General features: G+C 41.1%; 1 protein-coding gene across 1 annotated transcript in view; it reads left to right on the top strand.

Moving 5' to 3' along the window:
• Positions 1–836: 836 nt before the first annotated feature.
• The window catches only part of LOC143785929 (uromodulin-like), a 68,024-nt gene continuing 49,929 nt past the window's right edge, over positions 837–18,931 (top strand). The window contains exons 1-5 of the mRNA XM_077275073.1: positions 837–881; positions 7,092–7,247; positions 9,723–9,961; positions 15,855–15,977; positions 16,522–16,699. Coding sequence (XP_077131188.1) covers positions 7,133–7,247; positions 9,723–9,961; positions 15,855–15,977; positions 16,522–16,699 — 655 coding nt within the window. The 5' untranslated portion in view covers positions 837–881; positions 7,092–7,132. The remainder of the gene's footprint in view (positions 882–7,091; positions 7,248–9,722; positions 9,962–15,854; positions 15,978–16,521; positions 16,700–18,931) is intronic.

Genomic DNA, 18,931 nt, shown 5'->3' with positions numbered 1-18,931 from the left:
CAAAAGGGATGTTCGTCATTGAGGTTTCTGCCAATTTTGATATATAACTTTGATTTATAACAAGGTAATAAAGAACCACTACTATATATTGAAATTATTACCACACACTTAGCCATACCTCGATTTTACAGCCACCTTGAATGATTGAGCCCTCGTAAGACCTACTGTAAGTGTAATTATATTTTTTTTGTTACTAATGCAAAACTTCAGTGCTGGTGTGTACAAAAAACTTTCTAACTTATGGATCACTCTATTTGTTTCACACAAAAATGCTTTAATGTTTTATTTTTTGTGTAGATCAAAAAATGGAAATGCAAATTTGTCTGCGAGTTACATTGTTACTATTCTGTGTATTCCATTTGGGCCATGCTTTACGTTCAAGTAAGTAAAATATGATTTTTTTTTAAATATATATTATGTAAAGTTTTTGTTACATTATGCAAAAGTTATCTGATTTAAAACATTTAAACTAACAGAAAAGTATACTTTTATAATTGAAATCCGGCACTTTAGCATTATATTTTATAGTAACATTTCTATAGTTTTATTTTTTATTATTCTAAAGGAAAAATTATTTTATTTTGCATTTTTCACTTTATGTCAAAAAAGTAAATACAAATGCCTAAATACCAAGAAATTTCATTAAAAAATCGAGACAATAATTTATGTGGTTTTTTTTAATCGCTAAGAAAAATGTAGTAATTTTACCTTCATGGATAGAACCATAGATGACTGAGAAATATATATGTCCCTAATACATTTCTTAAGAAACTTTTTTTTGTAACTTTGTGGCATTCGCCATTTTATTAACCGTCATTGTTGTTATATAGATACTACAGATAAAGTCACTACTGATGTTAAAAGTTGTGCCACGCAAACAGGTAAGACAAAGTCACCTGTTACTGTAATTTTTGGCTAATTTACAAAATCTGAGCCAAAGTAATGTATATAGAGATGTACCATGTGTTTTAACAATTGATATCCCTAAAGAACATAAACAGAAGGTGGAAGATTTTTTGCTGACATAAAAGCAGATCCCTTTCATTTTAGATGCATGATGATAACATGCTGTTGGGACCTCCATCTTTGACCAGTTATGATCAACGGAGAAACCTGACAGCAAATGTTCAATTTTCCTGCAGTGTCCGAAAGAATGATACAGCTCTGGCAAAAATTAAGAGACCACTGCAAAATGATCAGTTTGTCTGATTTTTCTCTTTATAGGTATATTTTTGAGTAAAATGTAAATTGTTCTTTTATTCTATAAACTTCTGACGACATGTCTCCGAATATCCAAGCAATACATTTTGTATTTATTTTCTGAAAATGAGAAATGATCAAAATAACAAAAAAAAAATGCATTGCTTGGAAGACCTCAAATAATGCAAAGAAAACAAGTTCATAATCATTTAGAAACAACAATACTAATGTTTTAACTCAGGAAGAGTTCAGAAATCAATATTTTGTGGAATAACCATGATTTTTAATCACAGCTTTCAGGCGTCTTGGCATGCTTTCCACCAGTCTTTCACACTGTTTCTGGTGCAAAAATGTAAGCAGTTCTTCTTTGTTTGATGGCTTGTGACTATCCATCATCCTCTTGATTACATTCCAGAGGTTTTCAATGGGGTTCAGGTCTGGAGATTGGGCTTCCCGTGACAGGGTTTTGATGTGGTGGCCTCTTAATTTTTGCCAGAGCTGTATGTGACACTTCAGTTCAGTAGACTGTCTATGTAATGGATATCAGTGTATGTAAAAATGATGCTTGTAATGGCACTGTCACCAGGGTTGCTAACTTGATTTATTTTTTTCTGGACTGCTTATGATGAGAAAATTGACAGCCAACGTTTTTTATGGACATATTAGAAAATCATAATACATTATTAGCTTTTTGTGGCTGGTTGACAACTATGACTGTCACTTATTCAATGAATCCTTCTAATTACACCCAATCTACTATTTCAAATATTAGGTCGGGTAACGGTATCATCACAGGCATCATTTTTTTTTGTTCACTGACCTTTTCAATTAGTAAACAAGGACTAACAATTTTCTGGAGATGGAATGTACTTTTAAGACACTGAGCAAGAAGACACCACCCTTAGAGGGAACTGGTCACCAGTTTTATACCCTACTAGCTGTACTACCCGGCTTCGCCCGGGGTAATAACTGCTGTTAGCAAAATAGAATGTGTTAACAAAAATTTATTCTGCACAAAAAACCACAAAAAAATAGATAGAAATGTAATTATTAAAAGGCAAAAACTAAGCTAATAGAAGCATTTTACAACATATATTTCAACACCAGAGATATTCCACACAGATTTAACTAAATTGGCCAAGTAATGTGAAGTAATCTTCTACTACTTATTCGAGAGCCTTTTGATAAACGACATTCTTAGTTTTTCCTTCAGGTGCAAAGACAAACAGATTTTTGGCTGTTCCAACTCTTGAACAGGCCACATAAAGTTGACCATGAGAAAAGCATGGAGATTGTAAATCTAAGCTAGCTGAAGAGCCCGGCGTTGCCTGGGCATAGTAAATATCTGTGGTTAGTTATAGCACCTCACTTCTCTTATTTTCCCATCACGTCTCTCATTTTCCCCATCACATCTTTCATTTTCCCCCTCACATCTCTCATTTTCTCCCTCACACCTCTCATTTTCCCCCTCACTCCTCTTATTTTCCCCCTCACTCCTCTCATTCCCCCCTAACACTTGTCATTTCGACCTCACATCTGTAATTTTCCGATCACTCCACTATTTTCCCTCACTCCTCTCATTTTGCACTCACACCTTTTCATTTTCACCTCACACCTCTCATTTTCACCTCAGTATATACATGTTTGTCATCTCCATTATATATAGTATACACCTGTGTGTCATCTCCTGTATATAGTATATACCTGTATGTCATCTACCCTGTATATAGTATATACCTGCTGTGTGTCATCTCCTCTGTATATAGTATATACCTGTATGTCATCTCCTCCTATATATAGTATATACCTGTATGTAATCTCCTCCTGTATATAGTATATATCTGTGTGTCATCTCCTCCTGTATATAGTATATACCTGTATGTCATCTCCTCCTATACATAGCATATACCTGTATGTCATCTCCTCCTGTATATACTATATACCTGTAGGTAATCTGCTCCTGTATATAGTATATACCTGTGTGTCATCTCCTTCTGTATATAGTATATACCTGTATGTCATCTCCTGCTGTATGTAGTATGTACCTGTATGTCATCTCCTCCTCTATATAGTATATACCTGTGTGTCATCTCTCCTGTATATAGTATATATCTGTGTGTCATCTCCTCCTGTATATAGTATATACCTGTGTGTCATCTCCCCTGTAAATAGTATATACCTGTGTGTCATCTCCTCCTGTATATAGTATATATCTGTATGTCATCTCCTCCTGTATTAGACCTCGTTCACACGTTATTTGGTCAGTATTTTTACCTCAGTATTTGTAAGCTAAATTGGCAGCCTGATAAATCTCCAGCCAACAGTAAGCCCACCCCCTGGCAGTATATATTAGCTCACACATACACATAATAGACTGGTCATGTGACTGACAGCTGCCGGATTCCTATATGGTACATTTGTTGCTCTTGTAGTTTGTCTGCTTATTAATCAGATTTTTATTTTTGAAGGATAATACCAGACTTGTGTGTGTTTTAGGGCAAGTTTCGTGTGTCAAGTTGTGTGTGTTGAGTTGCTTGTGGCGACATGCATGTAGCGACTTTTGTGAGATGAGTTTTGTGTGGCAACATGCGTGTAGCAACTTTTTGTGTGTTGAGTTGCATGTGACAGGTTAGTGTAGCAAGTTGTGTGCAGCAAGTTTTGCGCATGGCGAGTTTTGCGCGTGGCGAGTTTTATGTGTGGTACATTTTGAATATGTGCAAGTTTTGTGTGAGGCAACTTTTGCATGTGTTGCAACTTTTGTGCATGTGGCAATTTTTCCGCGTGTGCAAGTTTTGCGTGTGGTGAGTTTTCCATGAGGTGAGTTTTGCACGTGTGGCGAGTTTTGCATGTGGAGAGTTTTGCGTGTGGCGAGTTTTGAGCTGCGACTTTTGTGTTTCAACTTTTATGTGGCGAGGTTGGTGTATGTGTGGTGATTAGTGTTGAGCATTCCGATACCGCAAGTATCGGGTATCGGCCGATACTTGCGGTATCGGAATTCCGATACCGAGATCCGATACTTTTGTGGTATCGGGTATCAGTATCGAAACAACATTAATGTAAAAATGTGTAAAAGAGAGAATTAAAATAAAAAATATTGCTATACTCACCTCTCCGACGCAGCCTGCACCTTACCGAGGGAAGCGGCAGCGTTTTTTGTTTAAAATTCGTGCTTTTCTTTCCTTACGTGAAGTCCCGGCTTGTGATTGGTCGCGTGCCGCCCATGTGGCGGCGACGCAACCAATCACAGCAAGCCGTGACGTAATTTCAGGTCATTCAGTATTTTAAAATTACGCTCCGGCTTTGTGATTGGTTGCGTCGCAGTCACATGGGCGACGCAACCAATCACAGCAAGCCGTGACGTAATTTCAGGTCCTTAAGGATTTTAAAATTACGTCCCGGCTTTGTGATTGGTTGCGTCGCAGTCTCATGGGCGACGCAACCAATCACAGGCCGTGACGTCACGGGAGGCTGGACACGCGCGCATTTTAAAATGCGCGCGTGTCCAGCCTCCCGTGACGTCCCGGCTTGTGATTGGTTGCGTCGCGGTCAACCAATCACAAGCCGGGAGGCTGGACACGCGCGCATTTTAAAATGCGCGCGTGTCCAGCCTCCCGTGACGTCACGGCTTGTGATTGGTTGCGTCGCCCATGTGACTGCGACGCAACCAATCACAAAGCCGGGACGTAATTTTAAAATCCTTAAGGACCTGAAATTACATCACGGCTTGCTGTGATTGGTTGCGTCGCCCATGTGACTGCGACGCAACCAATCACAAAGCCGGAGCGTAATTTTAAAATACTGAATGACCTGAAATTACGTCACGGCTTGCTGTGATTGGTTGCGTCGCCGCCACATGGGCGGCACGCGACCAATCACAAGCCGGGACTTCACGTAAGGAAAGAAAAGCGCGAATTTTAAGCAAACAACGCTGCCGGTTCCCTCGCTGAGGTTCAGGCTGCGTCGGAGAGGTGAGTATAGCAATATTTTTTATTTTAATTCTTTCTTTTACACATTAATATGGATCCCAGGGCCTGAAGGAGAGTTTCCTCTCCTTCAGACCCTGAGAACCATCAGGAATACCGTCCGATACTTGAGTCCCATTGACTTGTATTGGTATCGGGTATCGGTATCGGATTGGATCCGATACTTTGCCGGTATCGGCCGATACTTTCTGATACCGATACTTTCAAGTATCGGACGGTATCGCTCAACACTAGTGGTGATATGTGCGCTGAGGGTGGTATATGTGTTTGAGCACGTGGTAGTGTGTGTGGCGCATTTTGTGTGTGTGTTCATATCCCCGTGGTGGTGTGGTGATTATCCCATGTCGGGGCCCCACCTTAGCAACTGTACAGTATATACTCTTTGGCGCCATCGCTCTCATTCTTTAAGTCCCCCTTGTTCACATCTGGCAGCTGTTAATTTGCCTCCCAACACTTTTCCTTTCATTTTTTCCCCATTATGTAGATAGGGGCAAAATTGTTTGGTGAATTGGAAAGCGTGGGGTTAAAATTTCACCTCACAACATAGCTTTGACGCTCTCGGGATCCAGACGTGTGACTGTGCAAATTTTTGTGCCTGTAGCTGCGACGCCTCCAACACTTTTCCTTTCACTTTTTCCCCATTATGTAGATAGGGGCAAAATTGTTTGGTGAATTGGAAAGCACGGGGTTAAAATTTCACCTCACAACATAGCCTATGACGCTCTCGGGGTCCAGACGTGTGACTGTGCAACATTTTGTGCCTGTAGCTGCGACGGTTCAGATGCCAATCCCGGACATACATACACACATACATACATACATACACACATTCAGCTTTATATATTAGATAAACCATGTCCATCACCTTTAAAAGCATGTAAATGGTGTTCCTATATCCCCTTTTACCATCATAGGTGCCCCAGTCCTTCATGAATGGATGAAGTCTCTTTGTTATCCACACAGTGCACGGAATAACACGCCGGTGTAAAATCAGAGATCAGTCATGTAATGTCCTGGTGCAGACTTCACTTCGACGTCACCAGGTCCTTTGCTATTCAATAGGGTAGAGTGGGGAGCGCCTGCGCAGGTCTCTGCTACCGCTGTTTAGGCACGGGACTTCGAGCACTGTGAGGAAGAAGGAGGAGACATCATCCACTTCCATCAATATAGAAGAGGCAGTATTTGAAAGGACCGGGGTGCTGCTGAGCATGATGTGGATGGATCGGATGACACATGCAAAGTGGAACATGAATTAAACAATTTTTCAGGGGTATGCAGGAGCACATATGAGGGCATAAAAGGGTTGTAGGAAACCTATTTGCCTGCTTTTAAAGGTGATGGCCATGGCTTGTAAGGGTGGTGTCAAGTTCCCTTTAAATAGGGTCACAAGTTCTTTGACACATATATAAGGATGAGCATCTGCATGATTGCCTATTTTACTTGTTTTTCTCTATTTGCCAAATATGAAAGTATTATAAAGCCTTCAATTTCCCTGAAACGATGTGTGTGACACTCTGTGCTCTCCTAGCACTTTACTTAACACTTTTCAAACTCTTTAACTACTTTGGGAATTGATGATTTTTCATTTCGGTGGTTTTGTTTTCCCTTGCCTTTTTCAATGAGCTATCATAACCTTTTTTTTATTTTTCCATCAATATTGCTGTTTGATGGTTTGTTTTGACGAGTTGCAGTTTTGACACAATTAGTTTGGAGGCAGCGGGCACCACCAAAATAGTAGAGCTGCAGTTTTGAATTATATCATTGATAAGTTCCTTGCACATTGCAGATGCTGCAGTCACTTTATATAATACCACAACAGCTGCAGCTCTCGAATATATTCTAAGGGGTGATCAAGAAATCTAGATGACATTATGCATTCTGAATTTAACATTCTGTTGTTGTCTCCAGAATCATCATCCCTGACTTACCTGGTGGACACCACAGGGTCGATGTATGATGATTTCATAGAGCTGAAGGCTGTAAATAGTTGGCTCCTGGACCGCGTGACTGCTAAATTTCCTTGTGGTGTTCGTCAATATACCATGGTGGAGTTCAATGATCCAAGTATGTTACCATGACTTTCATTGGGTTCACAATGTACTGCTGGATTTAGATTTATGTTTTAGATCAAATGTTTTCTGTTATGGTCAGCAATGAAACATATAGGGCATACTTGAAAATATCACAATCAAAACAAGAGACGATGATCCAACAATGGTTCAAAATACCAATGTTCCTTTATAAATTAAATGTAAAATTTAATCAAATAGAATTTTCTAAAGGAAATTTAAAAGGAAATATAAGACAGAAAATTAAAACCATAAACAAAGGAACAAGGAGGAGAAAAAGGTCAAAACAAGAAAGGAAAACGTAAAGGGAAAATAAAAAAAGTGGGAGAAACAGCATAGGTCCTTTCATTTGGTGCATTTTTTTTATGGTTTTTTTTGTACCAAGGGTTTTCTGGGGTCATATCTTTAGGCTGAATTTCAAAATTACCTGGTGAGGCATGACTCCATAGTAAGGACAACAAAATATTTGTAGTACATATAAAGGCCCACATTTTAGGAAACATATGGCAGATTTGTAAAACATAAATATTAATAATGGGGGTAGCAGCAGAAGTAAAATAAAAGTAGCAACTTGTCACTTTTGATGGGTCCTGTTTAAGGAAGCACATTTATGATCTGAACGGCTGCCATGGGTATTTGGCTCAGCTTAATCATATATCAATCCTCAATGTTCATGTTTTTTTTATACAAAGAGAATCCTCTTTGGGGCATCTCTTTGCTTGTATTGTACTGCACTTGTCTACTTTTTCATATATGTGCGATAACATGGTGGTGCTGTGTGTTTCTTGTAACTCGTGGTGTCATCCCGGTAGTTTAGTGGTTACTTATATCAATGGTTTGTGTTTGCTTCTTGCTGTTTAACCCTCAGCCAAGCGTCTGCTATTTAATTTGCTGGATCCCTGTTCCAAACTGTTGGTTATTAAGTACAACTTGACCAGGTCATATCTAGAGATGAGCGAATTTGTTCATTTCCCTGCTTATTTGGCAAGCTATAGTGCTTACCGAATAAGCTGCAGAGGGAACCCAGATACATTGAGCGCTCTGGCTGATCGGCTGTTCGGCTCCGCAGCTGCATGTGTCGCGGCTGTGTCACAGTCACAACACATGCATGGAGAGCCCAACACACACAGGCTTTCCATGTATATGTTGGGACTGTCACACAGCCGCGAGACATGCAGCTGCGGAGCCGAACAGCCGATCAGCCGGAGCGCTCAATGTATCCATGTATCTCCTACTAAGGTGTAAGAAGGAGAAATTCAGGAAATCGTTTGTACCTACTGCTATGGGGATGTATAATAATTTCTTAAGGGTGGTAGACAACAATGACTGATTGCAGGTGTACTAATGTCAATTAAGTGACATATATACCTGCACTACCCACATTTATTTGTTATGTTATGTTGGTATACTTGTGCAAGATGTGTGTCCTAATATTTTATGTACTGCTGTTTGTATTGCTGCTGTAATACCGTAATGTCCCCCGGGATCAATAAAGTGTATCGTATCGTATTGTATCAAATCGTATGTATCCGGGTTCCCTCTGCAGCTTATTCGGTAAGCACTATAGCTTGCCGAATAAGCAGGGAACTGAACAAATTAGCTCATCTCTAGTCATATCCCCGTTGTTTGCTCCTATGGTGCTATTTTGATTATTGTGTTTTGTGACATTGGCTTCTATATTGATCACCCACTTATTTTCGAATTCTGTCATCGATTAGACCTGTTAGTATATATACCATGTGATTCCCCTCTATTGCCACCAACTGGCTCCACCGGCCAGCAGTCTACTCCATAGTCCCAACCCAGGGGCCCCTTGTATAAGTCTGAATTACTCTACAGAAGTTAAAAGGATGAAAGCCAGGGCAACCTGACATATGGAGTGGCTATTGCTAAGCCTTTTCATGGAAACCCTATCAAGACCTGTCAGGATACCACCAACAGTACCCTTGTCATATATCAATAGTTCATACTGGTGCCTAGATTGATATGGTTTTATTGGTTTGCTTTTACCAACCAAAACATTGCTGTCAACAATGTGATCACAGTGGTGTTATGCGTGACTTGGAAGTTTCTCCTATCAACCACCAGATACTTACACATTAAGTATAGCAGGCCATATCATTTATTTGGACTTGTGCTTATTTAGGTCCTGTTCTTAAATATATGGAAATTGTAAGAAGCACCAATATATAGTCAAGGAGGAAATCTAAAGGGTTAAACTGTGGCAATAACCAAAGCAAAAGGGTAAAATCATGGCAAACCCGCTACAAACGCCATCTCTAATAACATATTGAAAAGTAATGCATGATAGCCAGTTTTGAGGAAATGTAAAACTGAAATTATAACTATTTTAGAACAATACGTTTTTACATGACAAGCCACTTTCAGATGAGTCAGATATGATTTTTGAAAGGTCAGGAAGGATTAATGCTCTTAATGATATTATGTTTTAATCTTATTGATTTCACAGCTGTTGGGCCGTTTAGGAAAACCAACTCGAAGAATGAATTTGGTTATTTCTTCAACAGTCTGGAGGCAACAGGAGGTGGTGACTGTCCAGAGCTGGCAATGCAGGGACTTAAACTGGCATTGGAAAACTCCCCACCCAATTCTTTTATCCTGGTACTAACAGATGCATCTGCTGTAGATTACTGGGATATGATCCTAATAAACCAGATCTACTCACTAATAGCATCCTCAAGATCTCAGGTACAATAATAATATTGTATTTAATTGTGGATATTATTAGATTTGTCCTATCTGTATAGATTGCATTTCCTCCCTACATATGTAGAAATGTATTAGATGCAGTAAATTTAAAGAAGCCCTTCTCCCTCTCATCAAATTTTTTATCTTCTTAATACATTGCAATCATCACATGATATAGCACTGTGTACGTACAATTGCTTATTGCTCAAAGGAGGTGATTTGATTTTTTGTATTTTTTTACATTGATACATAGGTTGAAAAAATAGCTAGGTCCATCAAGTTCAACCTTTCTCCACCAATTGAACATTTTGTCACTAATTTGACCATAACTCGCAGTGTTCTGTGTTTTGTGGAAATCATCCGGTCCTTTTTTAAAAGCTGTCATAGCCCGGTAGGGCATTCCACAGTTTGACTGCTCTAACTGTAAAGAACCCTTTTCTACTTACCTGCCAGAATTGCCTTTCTTTCACCCTTAATGTGTGCCCCGTGGTCTTTAGCATGGTCTTTGGAAGGAATAAGTCATGTGCAAGTCCTCTGTACTGGCTACACATATATTTATACATGCAAATGAGATCTCCTCTGAGGTGTCTTTTTTCTAAGCTAAACAAGCTCAATTTTTCCAACCTCTCCTCATATGTGAGGCCTCCATCCCTTGTAATAATCTGGCTGCCTGCCTTTGAACTGATTCTAACTTCTCAATATCCTTTTTAAAATGTGGATCCCAGAACTGCAATATTGTAATGTCAAGGTCAGATTTCAATATCCTACATAGTTTGGTGTCATCAGCAACGACTGACACTTTACTCTCAATCCCATCCACAAGGTCATTAATAAAGAGGTTAAAAATAATCGGTTCTAGCACAGATTCCTCTGGTACCCCCTGCTGACCATATCCCATTTAGTGAGCGTACCATTTATGATGACTCTTTGTTTCCTGTCATTTAGCCAATTCCTTACCCATCTGCATATAGTTTCCCCAGTCCTTCTTTCTTTAGCCTTAGTATAAGGCTGTTATTTGGTACAGTATCAAATGCCTTTACAAATTATAGTATTCTCTGTGCTATATCTCTGCAGGTCATCTCTTACAATGTCCTCAAGAATTTTGCACACTACTAATGTCAAACTTACTGGATGATAGTTGAGTCGACTGGATCCACCTTCTTACTTTTCATAAATATCAGTACCACACCGTCCTTCAATCCTGTTGCACCACCTCTGTTACAAGAGAGTATTAGAATATGACTACATGTGTTACCCAGTCATGGCTTTAATCTAGCCAGGTTTTGGAAATGCCCACCACATCGTATTCTGGGACCGATATAAGAGTCTCCAGTTCATTCATTTTGTTTGCGAGACTTCTTGCATTTGCCAGCAGATATTTAATACTATTAGTACATTTGTTACTCCTACTCAGCTCCATACTTTTCCTTGCTTATTCCAGCCAACCTAAATCTTCATTGCCCCCCACTGTCTCATTCCCTTTGTTTACTCTATCTATTTCTTTATTAGCACAACAACCCTCCCCTAGACCCTAGTTTAAAAGCTCATCTGCAGCGCCCCAGAGTCCTGGTCGTTGCAGTACTGATGCCCCGCCACTAAGGGGGGCTATGGTACGTCTGATGGCACTGAAGGAGTTCACCTGACCAGGTATCACAGACACCAATACACTTCACAGTCTGGCCTCCAGGGGGAGCTAAGGGTGCTATGTATTAGGCTACTCCTCACAATCTGGTAAAACTGGGGGTTAGATAGGAAGTTAGAGAGAAGCTGACTGGGTTGGAACCAGGCAACATCCTGTGGCAGAGGGTGTTGCAGGGGAAGATTCAGGGGGGTCCCTGTCAGGGGTGGGATCCTGACAGAGACCTAGCAAACAGAAAGAACGTTACGGGACCGCGCCTGCACTTCATTGCGGCGGTACCCCAAGAAAGGACAAGAAGCGAGGTTTATTGTGCTGAGTGAGAAACGAGATCAACGCAACAAGGAGAAACACCAGTAGGAGTCGTGCTGTAAGACGAGGCAACATCCTACTGAGGCGCGTAGCCGGTGGCTGGAAACGCCGAGGAAGTATAGAGCTCCAGGCCATACTTCGAACCTACGGCAGGACAGTCAGTTATAGGCGGGCTGTCTCACTCAAATCACCTAAGCAGACATAGGGGGCAACAGTTGGAGAGGGGCGACTCTAGGGTCCCGGAAGACCTCCAGGCCTACCCATCATACGGGTGCATCCTAGCCATATCATCTGGGGGGACGAAGAAGAACATCAGAATCGAGTTGTGAGGGAACTTCAGAAACAGACACAACAATTGTGAGGACTATCCCGCAAGCTCAGCAGGGAAGGACTACAACACACAAGCGCTAGAAGGTAGGCACAGATTTCCACCTGCAAAGGGAACTCTGGAGGTGCCATCGGACCGGCCGGACTTGCGCAGTCTGGTTAACCGTATTCCGGACTGAGGATCCTGAAGCCTTCAGTAAAGAGGTAAAGAGACTGCAACCTGGTGTCCTCGTTATTCACCGCGACCTGCACCACGCCACAACATCATCAGTCTCAACTTTCATTGGACGCCCCTCAGCAGGGTCACGGACCGGGTCTAGCCACCGTGACAACCCCAGAACCGAGACAGACAGGCCCGGTACCGGGTACCCCTCGGCCCTGCGGCAGTGGGGGCGCTCCACATCCATCTGACCATTTTTTCCCAAAGAACAGCTGCATCCCCCACATTGAGGTGCAGACCATCCCTACTGTAGAGCCTGTAGCCGACAGAGAAGTCGACCCAGTTCTCCATGAACCCAAACCCTTCCTTCATGTGCCAATTTCTAAGTTACTTATTTATCTCCTTAAAGGGAACCTATCACCCCGTTTTTTTCGGTATGAGATAAAAATACTGTTAAATAGGGTCTGAGCTGTGCATTACAATAGTGTAGTTTGTGGACCCCGATTCCCCACCTATGCTGCCGAAATACGTTACCAAAGTAGTCATTTTCGCCTGTCAATCAGGCTGGTCAGGTCGGATGGGCGTGGCTTCTTCCCCCAGATATTGCGTAGTTTTCCGTTGGTGGCGTAGTGGTGTGCGCATGTCCAAGGTCCCCAATCCTGCACGGGGGGGTGAAAATAGCAGCGATGTCCGTTATTCCATTGGTGGTCGGTGGGCGCGGCCATCTTCCTTTGGCCGCGCGTGCGCAGAAGCGGCGCTCTGCTGGCCGCGGCTTCAGGAAAATGGCCGCGGGATGCCGCGCGTGCGCAGATGGAGATCGCGGCGGCCATTTTCCTGAAGCCGCGGCCAGCAGAGCGCCGCTTCTGCGCACGCGCGGCCAAAGGAAGATGGCCGCGCCCACCGACCACCAATGGAATAACGGACATCGCTGCTATTTTCACCCCCCCGTGCAGGATTGGGGACGTTGGACATGCGCACACCACTACGCCACCAACGGAAAACTACGCAATATCTGGGGGAAGAAGCCACGCCCATCCGACCTGACCAGCCTGATTGACAGGCGAAAATGACTACTTTGGTAACGTATTTCGGCAGCATAGGTGGGGAATCGGGGTCCACAAACTACACTATTGTAATGCACAGCTCAGGCCATATTTAACAGTATTTTTATCTCATACCGAAAAAAACGGGGTGATAGGTTCCCTTTAAGCCTCCGCTGTCTTTCTAGTAAAGCTCAGGGTACTGGCAGCATTTCTGAAAACACCGCTTTGGTTATCCTGACCTTCAGCTTCTTTCCTAGTTCTCTGTACTAATTTTTAAGGACCTTCTTCCTCCCTCTAACTTTTTCTTTGGTACTGATGTGTACCATGACAGCTGGGCTTTTCCCAGCACCTCCCAGCAGTCTATCTATCCAATCCACAATATGTCAAACCTGAGCACCAGGCAGACAACACACTGTTAGGCATTCACGGTCTTGGTGGCAGATGACCCTGTCTGTCCACCTAATTATAGAGTCCCCTACCACCAACATCTGTCTGGTCTTTGCTGCTCTCCTATTTCAATCCTTCCTATAGCGGTTGTTTTCCTGGTTATTAGCAGCAATATCCTGCTGTAGTGATCCTAGTCCTGGACTTGCATTCCTAATATCAGCCAACCAAGCATATTTAGTCGGTTGTGTCAGATCAGGGATGAGCTCCCTGGCACTTTTCCCCTTACCCCTTCTTGTAACTGTCACCCAGCTACGTACTTATTATTCTTGTGAAAAAACGTACTGTAGCAATTAAAATTATAAGTACAAAAAAAAAAATGTGGCTGGTGAGGAATGGGGCAAATTGGCCTGGTCCTGAACTGGCAACACTGCTGAGGTAAAATGAAAGCTGAAAGCTGACTGGCTGTTATGGGCAACAAAAACAAGGGCCTGATTTTTGTTGCACATTCTGTAGTTTTGTAAAATTGAAGTAGCACTAAAATGTGGGCAATCCATCAGGCTACTGCAAATAAACTTGTCATGGGGTATATGTTTCTTTGCAATGAATCCTTGTGGTGGATGGATGGCTAGTCCTCCATCGTACCTATGGGCACTATTAGGACATGTTCACACATTGAGTATTTGGTCAGTATTTTACCTCAGTATTTGTAAGCTTAAACCAGGAGAGGAACAATCAGAGCAATTGTATAATAGAAACACGTCACCACTTCTGTATTTATCACCCACTCCTGGTTTTGGCTTACACATACTGATGTAAATACTGACCAAATACTGCACGTGTGAATATGGCCTAACTCTTGGGTATTAAGTCAGGGCACCACTATTAAAATAGACCCGGGGTGCTGCAATATGTAAATACAAACCATTTAAAATACAAAAAAAACAATTTCACATACAAAGATATGGTCAAAAATACTGTATGTCATATATTTATTTGATCACAAAATACAAACTAGGACACAAAGATTAGAAACTCTTAAACACAAATACCCCCCCCCCCCCTCATATGTTTAACGGAGGTAACCCTTGTACTCTACCAGTAAAATATGGGATGAGACTATAACACCCCAAAAGCTAAGTTGATAAAGGTACAAACTAGCACAATAGTAAAGCAGGAATAAAAAGTCTAAGTATATACCGTACAGTAAATATTAAATGCAGAAGGATAGAGTTCAAGATCTAACTATGCTTGTATCTAAATATCCTAGAAAAAATGGCTACAAATATGGCACTTCCACAACTTAAAAAACACCTACAAAATACGGAAGCCAATGCCAAATATCCAAATACAATTTAACAAAATATCTTTATTAAATACATTTTAAAATTTATACAAAACCTGGAGACACATGCAAAAAACATAGCCCTGCCATATACAGGGTATCAAAACATATTTACAAAAAATTCCCACATATTTAATAGTTAATTTAGTTGGGTAGCATATCAAATAGACATTGAAGTCTGGGAAAAGACGCAAGGAATCACAATTCCAAACCTTATAACCACAGTAAAAAGGCTTTTTACATAAATATCCAGGGTACGTTAGCAAAAAGTGCAGTGCTTATATAGGGGTAATACAAAAAGTGCTTAGTGCGATATCAATGATTGCCATAGTGCAGATATATTTATATACCCCAGGCTAAAGATAGTACCATTACTGCCATAGCCATACTGATCTAAGGATTATCACACGGTAAAGTGCAAATGCTACATGAATATGTGCCTAAGTATCAAACTATAGTAGAAAGGAGTACATAACCTGTATATGCGGTGCCTTCCCCGACGCGCGTTTCGTGTTTAGCTTCTTCTCGGGGGTCTGTTAGATTTTTTTTTATAATGAAATTATAAAGATCCACGACAACACTACAATCCTAAGGTTATGCCATCAATATAAAAAACATGAAGCTTCTATGATTTAATCTCTTATAGATAAATAGCTCTTAACATATTATTTGTATTTCCTTCTCAGGTTTTCTTCCTGATAACCGGCCTTTGCGGGACCATAAATGATGCAGACTTCCTTATCTACAGAGATATTGCTGCTGCCAGCTTTGGACATGTCTTTCAGGTTTCTCTGTCTGACCTGAATAAAGTAATTCATCAGCTTATAAATTATATTCTATAAGTGTGATTTATTCTTAAATATGTTATGGAACCCTCGGATCAAAATCAGACATGTCTACGAGACTTTCCACAGAGTGAGAGGTCCACAAAAAATCACAGTCATGTGAATAGCCTTATAGAGTATCACAGGTACGAGCTCTATCCGTGAAAACCACAGATAGCACTCGTATGGGAAAATAGGATGTCTGAATGAGTCCTGAGGGTGAGGTGGATGAGTTATTTCAATGATGTACGAGATTTGAATAGACTGTCTATGTGTTGTGTACTGATTTAATTAATTATCAAAACTCATCAACACTTGTTTTGTCACTTCCCCTCTCAGAAGCATCTTCTACTAGAGCAGAGGTATAAATTAGGTAGTTCTAGAAATGTTCCAAAGTTTTTCCAAAGTTTTCGCATTTTGGGATTAAGTTCTCCTTACACAATTTCCTAATGACCTGGAGACCAACTTGGTATGGCCAAGCTTCCTATTATATGAACTTGATGCCCCCTTTAATGTGCTTCATTTTCAGGTCTTTCAGTACTTGGACCTCACCCTTTCAAGACCATTAAACAGCTCGGTGCGACTCTTCTCTGGGGAGTATACTGAAGGATATAATAACAGAAGCTTTGCTGTAAAAGACAATTTTACGGCACTATTAATAACTACAGATGGTGTGATCTATTCCATACGAGTATTGGGGCCTGACTGTAAGTACCCAAATTATGGACAAGTATGGCGTGTAAGCATTCTTCTCTTCCCCGTACAGGCGATCTGCCATGTTTAAGAAATGACTGTTCTTTCTGTGTTCTCGTTTAATTGCTATGGGTTTCTACCTGTACGTCATGGTATGGGGCATGCAGCTCAGGATTTAAAGGGAACCTGTCACCATTTAAATGCCATCTAATCTGCAGGCACCATGTTACAGAGCAGGGGAGCTCAGGAGATTGATATATAGTTTTGAGAGAAAAGAATCAGTATAACCTGCATTTTCTTATTTGAAACCTTGGTTCTTTCTCTGACTTTTGGTCCAGTGGGTGGTTCTTTCAGTGATTGAAAGGTACAGTATCTCTGTATACACTCTTATACATAAAAAGCTGTCAGTCACTGATAGGACCGCCCACTGGACTGAAAATCCCAAAAAGAGATGCGGATTAAATGAATAAAACTCATTCTGCTCAGCTCACGCTGCTCTATAATATCCTGCCTGCAGATTGGACAGCATTTTCATGGTGACGGGTTCCCTTTAATTTTGTCAGTGATGTAAAAGTTCTTTAAGTCTCTTTAAAGCAAATAGTCACAAAAGTTTTTTTTAACAACTTCGTAATTGAAAATTACCACTATTAAGCGCTGCACCGCTTTGTGGGCAGATATGTACCGTACCAGAGGATGATAAAGGATATGATGGTTAGGTGGTCCCACTGTTTGGTTTTGAATCCCCCTGAAGAGTCTTGACCAGACGAAATGTGTTGGGAGTAGTATACCCATGAACTGTGTCTATCATCACTTGAATTGACAGTTCCTTTCCTTGGCTTGGTGAGGCTGTTCCTATTTATTAAAATATGAGTAATGATTGCACATGATACTTACCCATTGAAAAGCTCTGGGTGTTGCAGAAATGAAATAATGATGTACATGGTCCAAAATATATTTTTATCTACCCATTGAAAAATCTATGGGGATGAGATTGGTATTTTTTAATTGATTATTGTCAAGACCTTTATGGTTCTATGTGTTTGTTCAGTGTGTGTTATATGTTTTTTCTAGGTGTGACGCTGCACTCTTTTGCACACTTTATATATATCTGATTTGGATAATTTTAGATTTAATTTGATTAAAAATTAAGTTTTATGACCACTGTCTGCTACGGATTTTATGGAATAGAGCGGTATTTATACCCATAGCTAAGTTACTGCTTGGAATTTTGGGCCACAATATGCTGCTGTGCCATCATGTCCTATCATGGAAGTTAAACTTAATACCGTAATTGGTCTGCACTCAAAATAAAATGGAGGTGCTGGAGGAGTGGGTTGTAGTCCCGGTATATAGAAAGAAATATCCGCCACATTCGCAATCAATATTTTCAAGATACTTTCGATTGGTACACGTCAGAGAAGCATGAAACAGTTGAAACAGATTAGTGACAAAATAAAGAAGATGTTTTGACCCGTCCCAGGACTTTATTAGGCTACGTTCACATTTGCGTTGTGCGCCGCAGCGTCGGCGCCGCAACGCACAACGCAAACAAAAACGCAGCAAAACGCATGCACAACGCTGCGTTTTGCGCCGCATGCGTCCTTTTTTTTCATTGATTTTGGACGCAGCAAAAATGCAACTTGCTGCGTCCTCTGCGCCCGGACGCGGGCGCCGCAGTGACGCATGCGGCGCAAAACGCAAGTGCACCGCATGTCCATGCGCCCCCATGTTAAATATAGGGGCGCATGACGCATGCGGCGCCGCTGCGGCGCTGACCGCAAATGTGAACGTAGCCTTACAAGGTCGTAATACATCTGAATCATTGAAATGCAGCATATGGAGGCATGAGCTTGTTATACAGTACAGACCAAAAGTTTGGACACACCTTCTCATTTAAAGATTTTTCTGTATTTTCATGACTATGAAAATTGTACATTCACACTGAAGGCATCAAAACTATGAATTAACACATGTGGAATTATATACTTAATAAAAAAGTGTGAAACAACTAAAATTATGTCTTATATTCTAGGTTCTTCAAAGTAGCCACCTTTTGCTTTGATGACTGCTTTGCACACTCTTGGCATTCTCTTGATGAGCTTCAAGAGGTAGTCACCGGGAATGGTTTTCACTTCACAGGTGTGCCCTGTCAGGTTTAATAAGTGGGATTTCTTGCCTTTTAAATGGGGTTGGGACCATCAGTTGTGTTGAGCAGAAGTCTGGTGGATACACAGCTGATAGTCCTA

Source organism: Ranitomeya variabilis, chromosome 7, assembly GCF_051348905.1.
Source record: "Ranitomeya variabilis isolate aRanVar5 chromosome 7, aRanVar5.hap1, whole genome shotgun sequence".
Taxonomy (NCBI): domain Eukaryota; kingdom Metazoa; phylum Chordata; class Amphibia; order Anura; family Dendrobatidae; genus Ranitomeya; species Ranitomeya variabilis.
The sequence above is the reverse complement of the archived record's forward strand: the minus strand, read 5'-3'. Positions and strand labels throughout refer to the sequence as shown.